Below are 14463 nucleotides of genomic sequence, written 5' to 3'. Positions count from 1 at the left end.
GTTTGTAGGTTGGAAATAAAAGAAATAACCGAGTAAGATAATTCAAATCTGATTAGATGTTTTAAAAGTGTAAATCATTGGTTTGGGAATGTAATGTTAGGAAGAAATGATTGATAAAGGTTTACACTATTGAGAAGATAAAGAGCATTCGTACCAGAAGCAGGGGACAAATGCTTAATCTTTGATGCATGCTTGATGCCAAGTGATATTCATGATCTTCCCTGATAATTGATAGCAATTAAATCCACAAATGCTTTATCTTTGATGCAACCAATCTCGTTCTCAGACAGCAATCCTCACTAATTTCATAATATTTCATGGTTGTTCAATGCTAGTTCACAAAAAGGTTGCATGGATATAATTAAGATTATACAATAGTAAGGGTAAAAAAAAAAGGCTCTCGTTTCCAACCAGTAAAAACCTAGAACAAATATGTGTTCATCTTGATTGAGCAAGTACAGCTCTCGGCCCTAATCTCATTAACCGTAGTTTTTCTCAGTAACAGATCTCCTTACCAGGGAAAGCTTAATTCAGAGTTTCAGATTGTGAACTCGACACCATGAATTCACTAATGTATAATGGGAAGTGATGGTAGGGCCCAAAGAGAGAGAAATTATCTTCTGAAATGTACATTTTTACTTTTGCCCATCTTTTCAAAAGCATTAGTCTCTGTGCCAGTCACTTCCACATGCCTGTGCTCCCACCATTTCCTTCAGGAACATTAAAAATTCAACAGACATGCAAAATCGGAGTCTATCAAGCATGAAACAATGATGTAATTAAATATATTAAATTATATAATTCTTAACCTGTATCTTTAACTAAATCAATTAGCATTTACAGCAAAAGCAGTTGAGGAACTTTACCTAGCTTAACTAAACACCTATAGTTGGAGCCTATGGGTGGGCACAATTGGCTAAATAGCGCCAGTTACTAAGTGGAACCTCAACCAGATCTTGAAAATTCTCTCAACTTATTAAGGCATACCATCTATTCCGAATTTTGATTTCAGAAAGACTGCCCAAGGTGCATGTGTGCATCGAAAAAGACTGAAACTCAAATACAAACACAACTCAATTGACATATGAGCACACGCAAAAAGCAATTTGATGAACAGTTATGGTTCTAAAGCTAGGGTGTTCTATCCACAAACCAAAAGCACGTAAGAAAAGGGGAGACAGCTAAATATAAGGGCAAATTCCAAAATAAATGGAAATGAAACCATCTGGTTAAAATCACACATTAAAAATCAATAATAAAAAGTGTTGTTAACATAGAACTAAAACAGCTTCTCAAAATTTATTGACGAAAAGATTTAGAGAAGCATCAGGCTGCACCGAGGCAAAAAAAAAAAAAACATTCCAGAGTAACAATGCACAGATCACATTTCTCTGGACTGCTACAACAAGCAAAAATCAATATAATAGAAAATTGTAATAAACAGCAAAAGTAATGTACCGTTTACATCTCACTTCCATCTGAGGGACTGCCTAATTCCCGTATATATGAGTCCTAATGACCTCCCAATCAAGCAAACTAGAAAAAATGAGATTGCATTGCTAACTTTGTCGATGACAACTCTAACCATAGGCAAGCTAATGTCAGAGAACTCGAGGAACAAGCTGAAATAGTATCTCCTGTAACAAAGAGAATATCATATTAAAAACTATATCCATGTTCACAAACATTAAGAATCAGAAAATATCTGAAACCTGCAGCAAGATCATAAAACACAAATTCATGGTATTCAGTTTGATCTAAATGAAGAAACATAGATTTTCTTAAACCTTGTGTATATTTAACCAATCATTACCGTTATATTTACATGTAAAAAAGAGTGGAAGAACCTTTTTACTCATTTGACCATGCATCTTCTTTCCCTAAAAATCACAGCTTAACTTTAGAAGGAACTACTGTTCTATGAAGATTCGGTAATAGTAGAATAATAAACTTTAGGCATGGCAATTCACTGATTTGCCAAGTTACACATTTACAGTGAGGTCACAAGGTTTTCAATGTTCACTTCTCATAGATAGAACAGACCAAATTGAGGAACATTTTTTGAGCTGAGACATTAAAAAAAAAATCCATATATGGAAATGCTGACAAGCACTGACACCACAGCTAACAAGACATATTTTTTCTTTCATGTATCTACAACAGTACGCTTTCATCAAGGTAACAACCTTTGCCACCATCTAAAAACAACAGTTATTTCATGCCATCCAATTGCAGTTGTCCATGTCATCGAAAAGGCTAGGTATTAATAATGAAGAAGAAATCACCACTTCAGATTTTTTTTTATCCACACCATGAATCCAGTCCACCAAAGCATGTTTGGTTTTACAGTTTTTATAATTGCCCACACTATCTGATAAATAAAAGGTATTCAAGCACAAATCCAGTGCGGTACAGCTAATTTTAAGTGCTTCAGGACAAAATTATATAAGTGGGGCATATCCAAGACACAGAAATTAAAAATGACAATAACATAAGTGCCATAGTCTTGCTTCATATCTAACCAATTCCAGAGTTATTCCAAGATAATCTAAATCCACTAAAGTTCAGTTAATAACAATGGAATCAAGCAAAGAAAAATATTTATGGCCAAAAAGTTATCAAAAACATACCACCCTATCAAGGCTCTTAATTCCTTGGTGCGTTTTACAGACATAGAGAAATGGCTTATCACAACATATTGCAATGAAGTAAGCACACTTTCGTTTTCTCTTAGCATAAGCTTCTTCCACCAACTAGAAGTTTCAGCATAATCACTACTTTTTTCCTCAATGAGTTGGCTCTTAAGTGTGTAGAGGTCAAAGCGATCCTCATACATTGATACAATAGCCTCCAGATTTTGATACAACCACTGGTTTAAAGCCACCTGTTAACAACCATATGCTTTAAAACCTTGATGAAATATAACCAGAAGTCTTGATATTCAGTGCAAAAATCTGTAGTGCGTTAATATTAACAAATTAAAAGCTTCACATATTGCATATATCCTTATTATCCCATTAACCAAACATCGCTGTATTATTTCACCGAAGAACAATACACATTTATGAAATCCACTGATATGACATGAAAGCTTTAAATTCCTAGGCTCCATCTAATTTCTGAAATAGTTTCTGTTTGTATTTTCTATTTTCATTTTCTATTTCTTAAATTGAAAAACACATTTGCTAAATAGAAATAATTCTTTTTCAATAATAAAAATATGAAAACACATTTGATACCTATCTTCCTATAAAAAAAATATGAGAATAAAATTTTAAAAAATCCCTCCATTTAAACAAACTTGAACCAGGGCTAGAGATTTGATATCTAAAAATCATAGAAAAATGAATAGAATTGTGTTTTTAATTTGAACCAAGGTCAATTCATTAATTAAATTTGAAGTTAAAAAGCTCCCTTTATTTTCAATTTTTTTCAATTTTTCAAAGCATTTCCAGTGAAAACATATTGAAGTTTCACATATTTTCATTTTTCAAAAATCCTTTTAAAAATTTCAACTAAACACATTTTTTTATTGTTCTCCATTTTCTCATAAAATGAAAACTGCCTTTTTTTTCCTGAAACCAAAAGAAGCCTTAGTCTTTCAAATATGAGAAACAATTCCCTCCTCACTACATCACTGATCTAAAATGAGAACAGAAAATAGACACCATTGAAGTGTTCCAACTTTAGAAATATATCATGTTAGCTTTATAGTTGCATCTGGATATACATATTCAGAGACATAACGTGAATCAATTTTATAGTATGTATCCATGAGGAGCTTGAAATACATGCAAAAGAGGTAAGGACAGAAAAAAGATAAAAAGCCTTGATGATTTCTTCCATAAGCAATGTCAAAGGCCTGCGCTATGTCAACATGCTCAATCAGTCGATTCATCAAACCTCACAATAAGAACCTCATTCTTTTACTTCCAGAAAAGCAGAAGTAATATGCTAACGAACATAATGAGTTAAAGACAAAAATGTGCTACCACTAAACTCAAAAAGGGAAACAGCCATACCTCATTACGCAACCTTTGGAGTGCACGAGTAGATAAATTACAGATGGCTAAACCCAGATCATTCACTTCATCAGACAAATTGCCATCAACAGAAATAAGGTCCAAATAAGTGCTTGCTATCCCATCTGCTATAGTTATCACCAGATCTTCCAATATGGAATCCCCATATAAAGTAAACAAGCTTTGGTCGTAACAACAACCTTTCCTACAAAATAGATAAATGAACAAATAAGTTTCCCAACAAATATTAAATATATTTTGACAATAGAATCAAATTAAATTAAAAGAAAAAGCAGCTGTCAAAGCCTAAATATATTGTAGCCAAGAGCAAGTTATCCTCCGACAATATATAACATTTAGCAGCAAACATTTATGAATTCAGCAACCATCAGAGATAGATATCATTTTGTTGCTGGCATGATTATTCTGCCAATTGCCAAGTGATGATGATACCTGACACAATTATAGGTTCTTCAATAATCCTACTTTGGACAACCATCAGGGCAAGTTACCTCCATTTGGTTCCTTATCTGGAAACAACTATAGTATGTAAACCAAGTAAGGTCACATTAACAGCCATATGATTAGGGTCTGTACCATAGTCAACCAATGGATTGGTCAAGGGAATATGGCCTACTTGTTAGAATCATATCTATTAAGATTTTAAACTTCTGAAAAAGTAGAGGGATGAAACAGGAGTAATCAAGCTCTTGGAAAGAAAGATAAGGTAGGAGAAACTGGATATTGGGGGGGGGGACTAAACACATGCGTAGGTTTCCAAGTCGATTAAACATCTTCTACTTTACAAAGTCCAATAGTTTAGGGATCCAAAACTTTGGAAAGTTCAAACATTTGTGTTCCAAAAGCTTCTCTTAATACATGATATAAAGGGCAATTCTAGCCATCTAAATCCCACATCTTAGAAACATCCAGCCTCCTTTGTTCTGAACCACCTTGTGTACATACATATGTTAGTACATACAGAACTTGTCATTACTCTCAATTTACATATTAGGAAAATTGATGCATAAAAAATTACTAAAAGTTGTTTCCAAAGAGAAAGAAACATGTAACAAGATAACGAATGCAAAAAGTGATAAGATTAGTAACTTAGAAGTTTTATGCAGTGCACTAAAAGCAACTATTAGAAATTCATATCATACAAAGTTCTTGTAATCTTTAAAGATATAAAACACATTAACAATAATCTTCGAACATACTGTAAAAAACACACACATGAAACAGAGAAAGTGACAGTTTATTTACCTTAGAGAACCAAATCTAAGAAAATACAACAATTCTGCATACAGGTTTTTCTTCCCAGACTTTGTAATATTTTGTAAAACTGTGTTATCTCCATTTAACTTCTCAGTTATCAAAGAAACAAGTTCCTGTCAGGAGAGGGAAAGAAAAGGATGTCTCATTCTAACAAGCTAGCAGCAAAACAAACCATACAGTTACAATGAGATTTTTGAAGTACCATATTATTGGTTTGAAGTCCAAGTTCCTTTTTCAGCCAAGCAAAGCATGCTGGCTTACAGGAATTTTGAATAATTCTGGAAAAGGCTATCAACCAATCATCTATATTGCCAGTATCAGAAGTAACAACATTGTTTTTTACCTGAAAAAACAAATTTTGGGACCTTGAAGCAAATACAAACTTAATAGACAAGAAAATCGAAATTCATCCAACCATGCATGCATTAGGAATTTTACTAGAAAAGGCCTGAGACATTTCTATTTAATAAGACCAAAAACATAAATTTATTAGAAGGTCCATACTATAGTGTTTCCTTATTGTGAACCCAGAAAATGATCCCTTATTAGCACAAGTTTTCAGAGCAACAGTAAGTTTTCTCGTGCAAACACGAATCTATTTCAGGGTCTGTGGATGCAATAAACAACTCAATAACTCACTCATTATCACTTTATCAGATATCTAAATATAAGAGCTTCTTTTTTTCCCTCAAGGTCATAGATTTGTTTGTCCTAAATTAGAACTCAAAAAACAAGACGTGCCATAAGTTTTTGGCGAACAAAGAATTTTGTCTCATACATTGACATCTAAAAGACCTTTTCTTTCTGTATATATATGATGCAAAGCAAGAATGATTTCACAATATTTAACTAAAACATGCAGTTTCTTTGGAAATAATGAACTTATATGAACTAAATTCAGCATAAGGAAATAAGAAAAATAGCTATAGACAAAGGAACCAATAGAGACAGTGCCTGCCTCTTCCTCAAGTTGCTGAAGAGAAGCCCAAAGCAATCTTATCTTTGGACCTTGAGATAAAGCGTACAAACTCAAGGGTCGCTTTGCACGTTGCTGCTCATCAAAGACCACATTTCTGAAATCATTCTCACTTTCAATAACATCTAGAGAATCTAAAAGTTTTCCTCTTACTACATCCCAGACAGGCTTCAAATCATTTTGATCACTGTTTCTCCTGGCACTGCATTTAAAAAGTAAATGTCCTCAACAAATGAGATAAACATGGCATACGCATGCCAAAGAGCTGCAATTAAGTATTCAATGAAAAAGAAATACAGGCACTACTGTTTCGTGAACCATGTGTAATGGCAACAGTCATAGGACTATAAATATTTGATGCGCTTACCCTTACCTCCCAGAAGAGGTTGAACCTTGGGGAAAGGCATCATTGTCAGCTATGCTTTTTGGAGATGTGGAACTGGACTTTTGGACAGGAACTACTCCAGCCACATACGTGAGAAATATACCAGTCATCAAGAGTAATTGATCCCCGAAAGTTATCCAATCAGAGGCTGTTATACTATCAGAATCCACAAATGACCACACGCTAGTAGACCTCAAGGGAGTTTCCATGAAGCAGGGACTTACTTTCAGATTTGAGAAAAATGGATTATCAACCTTCCATTTTCTCCATGTTGAAAGCCATAATACTTTACAGCTCCCATAGGAAAACTTGCTACAAATAAAGCAACAAATGCGATAATGAGGTTATAATTCCAATGGTTAGCGCAATGTCTAACAGCAGGGAGAAAATTAAGCATGTGATTTTACACTCATTCACAGTTAAAAACATAGCATTGCGCCATAACAATATCTACCAGTTTGACCAAGTACATGCTTCCCAAATTCTGAAACGTAGTGAATCTTTAGAAACTTCATAAACTTCATAAACTTCTTACAATCAAATAAGAAACCGCATACTTGTAAAGGATGAAGAAGCTAACTACAATCTGAAACTCCAATTGTTATTCAAGAAAAATCATGAACAACCCCCTGCTCAATATATTATCAGATTGAGTTGACTAACCTTGGCGGCGTCCTGAAATTGGAATTCCGATTCACAAATCCTCTCTGCCTAAGAAAACTTGGGTGCAAATGCAGCTTGATGCATGACGGTGAAGCCGCATATTCCGCCATTTGATTAAAATAAACAAAAAAAAAGCGCGGTATCCACCGAAGCAATCACCACATTTCCTCTAGCATTTACGGAATAAATTTTACACGAAAGGGAAGGGCATTGAAGTGAGAGCAATGTGGCGGTTAGGGTTTAGGGTTTACTTTAACCAACGTAAAATAAAATAAAATAATAGGTGGTTAATGGTGTTTGCTTCGTGTGTTTTGAATGCAGACAGGGGGGAGGAAGGAGAGGTGTGAAAGAAAAGAGGGGGAACAAAATAAAATAAAATGATAAATAGATAGATTGGAAATGTGCGACCCTAGTTCTATCCGTCTCGCTCTTTTTTTTTTTTTTCTTTGTACTTATTTTGCCAACCTAGATTGACTTGGCTCGGCTCAGCTCGGCTCGCCACGAATGTATTATTTTTTTAGGCTTAATTTATAATTTCACCCTTAAAGTATATTTATTTCTTTGTTTTGGTACCTAAATTTCTTTTATAATTTAATCCTGAAGTATGCTAATGTTATGTTTTTAGTCCCTATTTTAAGGTTACAAAAAACACTTGAACTGTTTTATAAAATATATTTTTTATCAAATATGTATAGACCTTAAAAATTATAAAAATGAAAATAAATATATATATACAAATTCATAAACATGCATATAATTTTATAAACTTATAAAATGGAAATAAACTATGATATACGAACTTTAAAATAAATATATATAAATTCAAAAAAAAAACTAAAATTTGTTTTTTACTTAAAAATATATTTACTAAATTGAATTAAAATTTTATCTTTTAGGGCCAAGGTGCAATTTGTTCATTTACTAATTTATAATTTTATAAAATATAAAAGGGCTAATGTTATATTTTTTTCCATTTTAAAGGGATCTTGGCTCCTGCTAGTTCCCTTTGTGCTGCCATTGGGTGCTAATGTATAATATGGACTAGTGTCACGGGACTAGAACTTTAGTCTGACAAACCGTGTGGTCTTAGGTGATTTCTTTACTTCAATTCTACCTAAGTTAGCGTAACACTCGAAAAGTAACAAGAGATTTAAAAAATCACACAATTTGTTTGAGTAAATGTCCTCAAATATATTCTTTAACTATCAATGAGATAATAATTACAAATGAAAAGGAGGCCTCTATTTATAGTTGAGTTCCCCTAAATCCAAAGGAACAAATTGAGTTACATCAACGATCAAGATTAAAGTCTATTTACAATTAAGAGTCCTAAGGGATTTAAATCCTATACAATCTTATCCCTTTAGGATTTACACTATTTACTCTAGTAACTGTAGTTTTGCTAGAGTGTTTCATTGGGCCACCAATGCTTCAAATAGATGGGCTTCTCCATGAGTTCATAATTTAGACCAATTCAAGCAAGTCAAGTAAAACCCTAGTCCGTCCTAATCGCTAAAACTAAGTTATTGAATACTACAGTACAAAATGGAACAGTTACAGACCTTTATCAAACAATGTGAATTGAAAATATTATATATCGTAATATAAGTCCTTCAAAACAAATTTAAATATTTCCCAAGCTTAATACAAGCTTGCATGAGCTCTAAAGTTGCAATGTTTAAAAAATACAAGACTGACGTCATAACGAGTTTTCTCCACGTCGTGACGTCACCAAACAGCATGTCACGTCATGACATTGGACCACTTGATGTCAAGACATCCCAATATGTTGACCGAAATTGTGACGAGGGAAGATCAACATCAAGACGTTACAATCTGCCAATTCCATGCCAAAACACTTCCAAAGCATAACATTTTAACACACTATCATTCTAATACCCAATATGTCTCACAGGATACCATTTTCACAACAGAGCTATGTATACCATTACATGTAATCAACCATTCAATTTCTCAATTCAAACATGTTCATCCATGCATCTATAGGTACTAAACTTGTAATGACCTAAAATTTATGGGTATCGAAAATTGTGTTTCTGGCTTACTATTTTAGAAAATCGGGTTCGTAAATATTTATTAGAAATATTTACGAAGCTAGTTGAGTGATTAATTAGATTTTAGTTAAGTAAATTAGCTTGAATTAAGGTTAATTTAGTGTAAGGACTAAATTGAATATAGTGCAAAAATTTAATTATAGACTAAAGAAAATTGAAGGGACTAAATTAGCAAATAACCCATAAAAGATAATAGTGCCAGTTGTATGGAAAATATTATTCCATATGTATGTATAATATACATATATTATATATGTATGTATAATATACATATATTATATATTTAGTATTTAAGAAATTAATAATAATATATTAATATAATATAATAAATTAAAAATATAATAAAACATAAAAGAAATAAAAGAAATAAACAAAGAAAAAGAAAAAGAATAGAAACGAAACGGAGAAGGAATTGGGAGAAAAAGAAAGGAGAAAAGCAAAGGGAAAAATTAGAGTTTTAAAGCTTGAAGTTTAATTTGGTAAGTCAATTAAGTCTCTTTCTTTATAATTTTGATGTTTTTGGAGTCCTAGGGACAAATATTACTTGATGTAGGTGGAAGTTTTGAAAGTTAATAGATTTTTAGACATGGGTTATGTTGAACAAATTGTTGATTTAGGGATTTAATTGAATAAATTTCAAGTTAGAATTGATTAAGGGATTAAATTGTAAAAGAAGCTGTAAGTTTTATGTTTGAGGGACTAAATTGAAAGAAACTTGAGATTAGGGTTTTATAATGAATATTTAATGTTTAAGAAGAATGTGATAGGAAAATTGAATAGAAATGAAGTATGAATTGAGTGATAAGAGTAAAAGTGTTAATTAGGATTAAATTGAAATTGAGGTTTGAATTGAATAGAAATTCAATTATTTATTGTGAATTGTTATTGCATTAATAGTACAAATTGTTTAATTTTCGTAGCTAACGTAGTACCGGAGACATCGACAAAGAAAGGAAAAGAGAAGGTTAACGAAGAGTAAACTGAGAATTACGGTTTGTTTTTCTAAAAACCAAACTTAATAATTATTTTTGCATTTATTATATATATATGATAAGTATTATAGAGGTAAGTATTGTTATTATTGTATATAATCGAATTGAGTTGTGAATATTTGAATTGCAATGTATATTGACTGTTACCTGAAAATTTAAATGAAATAAATACCCTATTAACAGTGTCGGGCTAGTTTGGATATAATTGGCATGCCATAGGATTAGAAATGTACAGGGATACTTCAACCATGAGTCGATGAGGTACTAATAGTGTCGTACTATTACTTCGACTTTGTGTCGATGAGGCACTTCGTGTGTCGTATTGTTTCTATTACTTCAGTTTAATCTGATAAGGTACTATGTACTATACTACTACTGTTTACTTCGGCAAAGCCAATGAGGTACATTGTGCCGTACTGGTGTGTTGGTTGGATCCATGTATCCTGGGTAAATTACTGTACTGGACTACTGAATGACTGTGCTACTGTACTGAAAACCTACTGTTATTGATTGATATATTATGGAACTGAATTTTTCATTGAGAAAGAACTTTGAATATAAGTAATGCTATTAGATTTAAAGTTAATAGCTTAAATGCATTTTGTGTTAATAGTGATTTAAATGTTGGTTTATAGAAATACCACTGAGTGTATACTCAGCGTACGGTTTGTTTCCTTGTGCAGGTTAGGTACGAAAGCGACTAACAACTCAGCATTCAAGCCAAGCCCGAACTCAAATACTCGATGACGTATTTTATTTTGAGAAATGACATGTACCTAGGTTGTCTTTTGGAAGACATTTTGAATGTGAATGTTAATAGTGTAAGAATGACAATGGTTAACCCATGAATGCAAAGTTTATGTTTATAATATGGTCATTTATATAGTTTATTTTGAATTGATTCAATTAGTACCAAAGTACACTATCTGGAAGTTTATGTTAAACACTTACTAATACACTCAAGTTGGACCGTTACATTGATGATTTTAATATGAAATGGATGTATTTATTCATGTTTTGGATTGGTTGAAAGATTGAATTTTAAGTTGCTTGTTATTAAAGTTTGCAGGGTTGGTAAACTTGGACTATAAGGTTCATTTTGAGTCCACACGGCTTGGCACACGGGCGTGTGATCAGACCGTGTGAGACACACGGCCCTTATACGAGCATGTGAGTAGACCGTGTGCCCACTGCATCTAAAAATTTTGCAAACAAAATGCTCAAGTATGGCCACACGGGCAGAGACACAGGCATGTGTATCTGCCATGTGACGTACACGGCCACAGTACACGGGCATGTGCCTGGCCGTGTGAAAATTGCACTAGGTTCGAATTGAAAATAAATCCCCACGGGCGTGTGCCTTGGCCGTGTAAAACTAGTTTGTTCATGAGCAACAAGTCAGAGAGGTACACAGGTAGATGACACAGGCGTGTCCAAGTCGTGTGAGTCACACTGGGTGACAACATGGGCGTGACTTAGGTTCACAAGGGCGTGTCTCGAAACTACACGGGCGTGTGGTACTGTTCATTAAAGAAAATTTTATAAGCTTCTGTTTAGGTCTCGATTTATTTCTAATATCCTCATTGGACCCCGAATGTCTGTTTAAGAGTTAATAAGATAAATTACTGAACTTTATAATGATTAATTTTATATGATTTGTGATATAAACTATAGTGATCGGTAATGCTCCGTAATCCTATTCTGATGTTGGAAAAGGGTTAGGGGGTGTTACAAAACATATGTATTCCAACATGTTATATTATTCATACCAATCACAACTTTCATTCCATTCATCTTAACAAACTAGTTCATGTATGCTTCACTTGCTTTGATTTCCTAGCCATACATATAAACCAAAATGACATCCAATTTTTAAACAAAAGCAAATTGGCATAAGTGTTTATAACAAATATATTTCAAAATATACTTAACATTACAAATAACATGACACTCCTAAACACGTGCCACATATAACCAAGTTCAAACGATCAAAAGTCTATCGAATTAGGAGATGGATAGTGTGAACTCTTAGAGGATCCCATCGACACATTCCACAAATCAAAATCTACATGAAAAAAGAAAAGCATCGGAGTAAGCATTACGAAATGCTTAGTAAGATCATATTATGTAAAGGTTATCTTACTTCATATAACAAGTATATATGTTTAACTAATGTGTATAACTCAATATACCTAACATATCAAAACACAATCACAATAAGGTGAGTTTGATTCACATTCAATCATATAACATTTCAACTACTAAGCATATCAATTTATATTCTTGAAATTCAATTCTTTTACCTTTCAATCACATATGTATACTCAAACTCAAGGGTGAAACTATAAAAAAAATTTAGGGGGTAAAATTAAATTGTATTTTTTACAATAAAAAAATGCAATTTCACCATTTTGGTAAACTATATCTTTATAATTTTTAAAGAATTAAATCAAAATTTTATATTTAGGGGGGCAAAGTGCAATTTTAACTTTACTAATTTTAAAATTTAAAAATTTTAAGGGGGCCATATGAAAAAGTTTTCATTGTAGGGGAGCCGGGGCCCCTGCCAGCACCCCTAGTTTCACCACTGCTCAAACTTGTCATTAAGTCATACACTTGCCACATTTGATCATTAAGTTTATAACATGCAATCTAATTTCCACGCTTTACACCTAGTAAGTTATTCGATAAAGCATCGTAAAGAACTCGAATATATTAGTACTAATCACATCTGATGTTCGTCTGAGCTAATCATGTCCATTTGTGTTAGGTTACCTGTCCGGGCTAAAACTTTTAATGACACGTCAAATAACTTGGCCAAAGCTATAAAGTACAGATTAGATTACTTGCCCGGGCTAAACCTTTTAATGACACATCAAATAACTTGGCCAAAGCTGTAAAGTACAGATTAGGTTACCCGTTTGGGCTAAAACTTTAAAATGACCTCAAACTTGTCATTAAGTCACACACTTACCACATTTGATCATTAAGTTCATAACATGCAATCTAATTTCCATACTTCACATATTGTAAGTTACCCGATGAAACATCGTAAAAAAACTCGAATACACTGGTACTAATCACATCTGATGCTCGTCTGAGCTAATCATATCCATTTGTGTCAAGTTACCCATCCAGACTAAACCTTTTAATGACACGTCAAATAACTTGGCCAAAGCTGTTATCATATCTATTTGTGTCAGGTTACCCACTTAGGTTTAACCTTTAAAACCACTTCAAGTTTCTCGTTCGAGCTAAATATATATTAGTGTCAGGTTACCCGTTTAGGAAAAACCTTCATTGACATATCAAATAGTTGGCCAAAGTTGTATATACATGTAAGGCTACATGTCCGGGCTAAAACTTTAAAATGACATCAGGTTACTTGTCTGAGCTAAACCTATGTTACATGTATCTTTGAGTCCACAACAAATGTTGGATCCTGGAATCATCGGAAATCAACTTGTAACCATGTGTATGATACATTTACAAAGTTTCATCGAGGTAATTCCATCATGTAAATTCATATTTAATCATTTTTTCAATTTAGTCAAAATATCACTATTTTATGCCAAGTTAAAATTAATTCAAGGTTTAAAAAAACATGCATATATTCACAATATAAAATTCATAATGATTTAAACATAATCACCATACGAACTTACTTGTTAAAAACAACAATTGGTAATGTATCAGGAATTAACCTGCAATTTTCTCTTTTCCGCGAAGATTCTTTAATTGGTTTAAATCCCTATCTAAATTATAATTTAATTCAATTATCAACTCAATTTTATTTATTGGATATTCCTTCAAGTTTTATATTTTATTCATTTTGGTCCCTAAAATCGAATTTACCATTTACTTTTGTTTTTAGGATTTTAGATTTTTTTTTTAGATTTTAAAATTAAGATCCATTTTTTATCGTTGATTTTAAAATTAATGAATCTAAATTTAATAAAATAAATTTAATAATTAAATTTAAATTTTAAAATCTAAAAAGTAAAAGTACTAAATTCTAAATTTTAAAAAATATAAGGAGTTACAGCATATTATAACCTTATTATTGTCTTCC

The 14463-nt window shown here is 32.5% G+C and overlaps 1 protein-coding gene across 2 annotated transcripts; it reads right to left on the bottom strand.

Moving 5' to 3' along the window:
• Window positions 1-282: 282 nt before the first annotated feature.
• Window positions 283-7750, bottom strand: LOC107924829 (uncharacterized). 2 transcript variants are annotated; one of them, XM_016855436.2, is made up of 9 exons: window positions 7325-7734; window positions 6650-6973; window positions 6259-6478; window positions 5503-5643; window positions 5289-5413; window positions 4023-4227; window positions 2631-2884; window positions 1459-1637; window positions 283-710 (listed from the first exon to the last, which is right to left on the bottom strand). In XM_016855436.2, exons 1-8 carry the CDS (start codon window positions 7432-7434, stop codon window positions 1469-1471), a joined length of 1548 nt encoding a protein of 515 aa, XP_016710925.1. In that variant the 5' UTR covers window positions 7435-7734; the 3' UTR covers window positions 283-710; window positions 1459-1468. The 2 variants fall into 2 exon arrangements, with proteins under 2 accessions (XP_016710925.1, XP_040937132.1); XM_041081198.1 differs by lacking the exon at window positions 283-710 and having other exon boundaries at window positions 1227-1637; window positions 7325-7750.
• Between the last annotated feature and the right edge of the window lie 6713 nt (window positions 7751-14463).

This window comes from Gossypium hirsutum, chromosome A11 (genome assembly GCF_007990345.1).
Source record: "Gossypium hirsutum isolate 1008001.06 chromosome A11, Gossypium_hirsutum_v2.1, whole genome shotgun sequence".
Lineage (NCBI taxonomy): Eukaryota > Viridiplantae > Streptophyta > Magnoliopsida > Malvales > Malvaceae > Gossypium > Gossypium hirsutum.
Note: the sequence above shows the minus strand (reverse complement) of the source record. Positions and strands in the feature narration are given on the sequence as shown.

What these genes read in the sequence shown, in the direction of transcription:
- LOC107924829 (XM_041081198.1), bottom strand. Translation starts at nt 7,434, where the DNA reads ATGGCGGAATATGCGGCTTCACCGTCATGCATCAAGCTGCATTTGCAC. An exon ending in AATTTCAGGACGCCGCCAAG is followed by an intron (nt 6,974 to 7,324) that starts GTTAGTCAACTC and finishes CTTTATTTGTAG; the next exon opens with CAAGTTTTCCTATGGGAGCT. An exon ending in TTAAGAGCCTTGATAGGGTG is followed by an intron (nt 1,638 to 2,630) that starts GTATGTTTTTGA and finishes TCTTTGTTACAG; the next exon opens with GAGATACTATTTCAGCTTGT.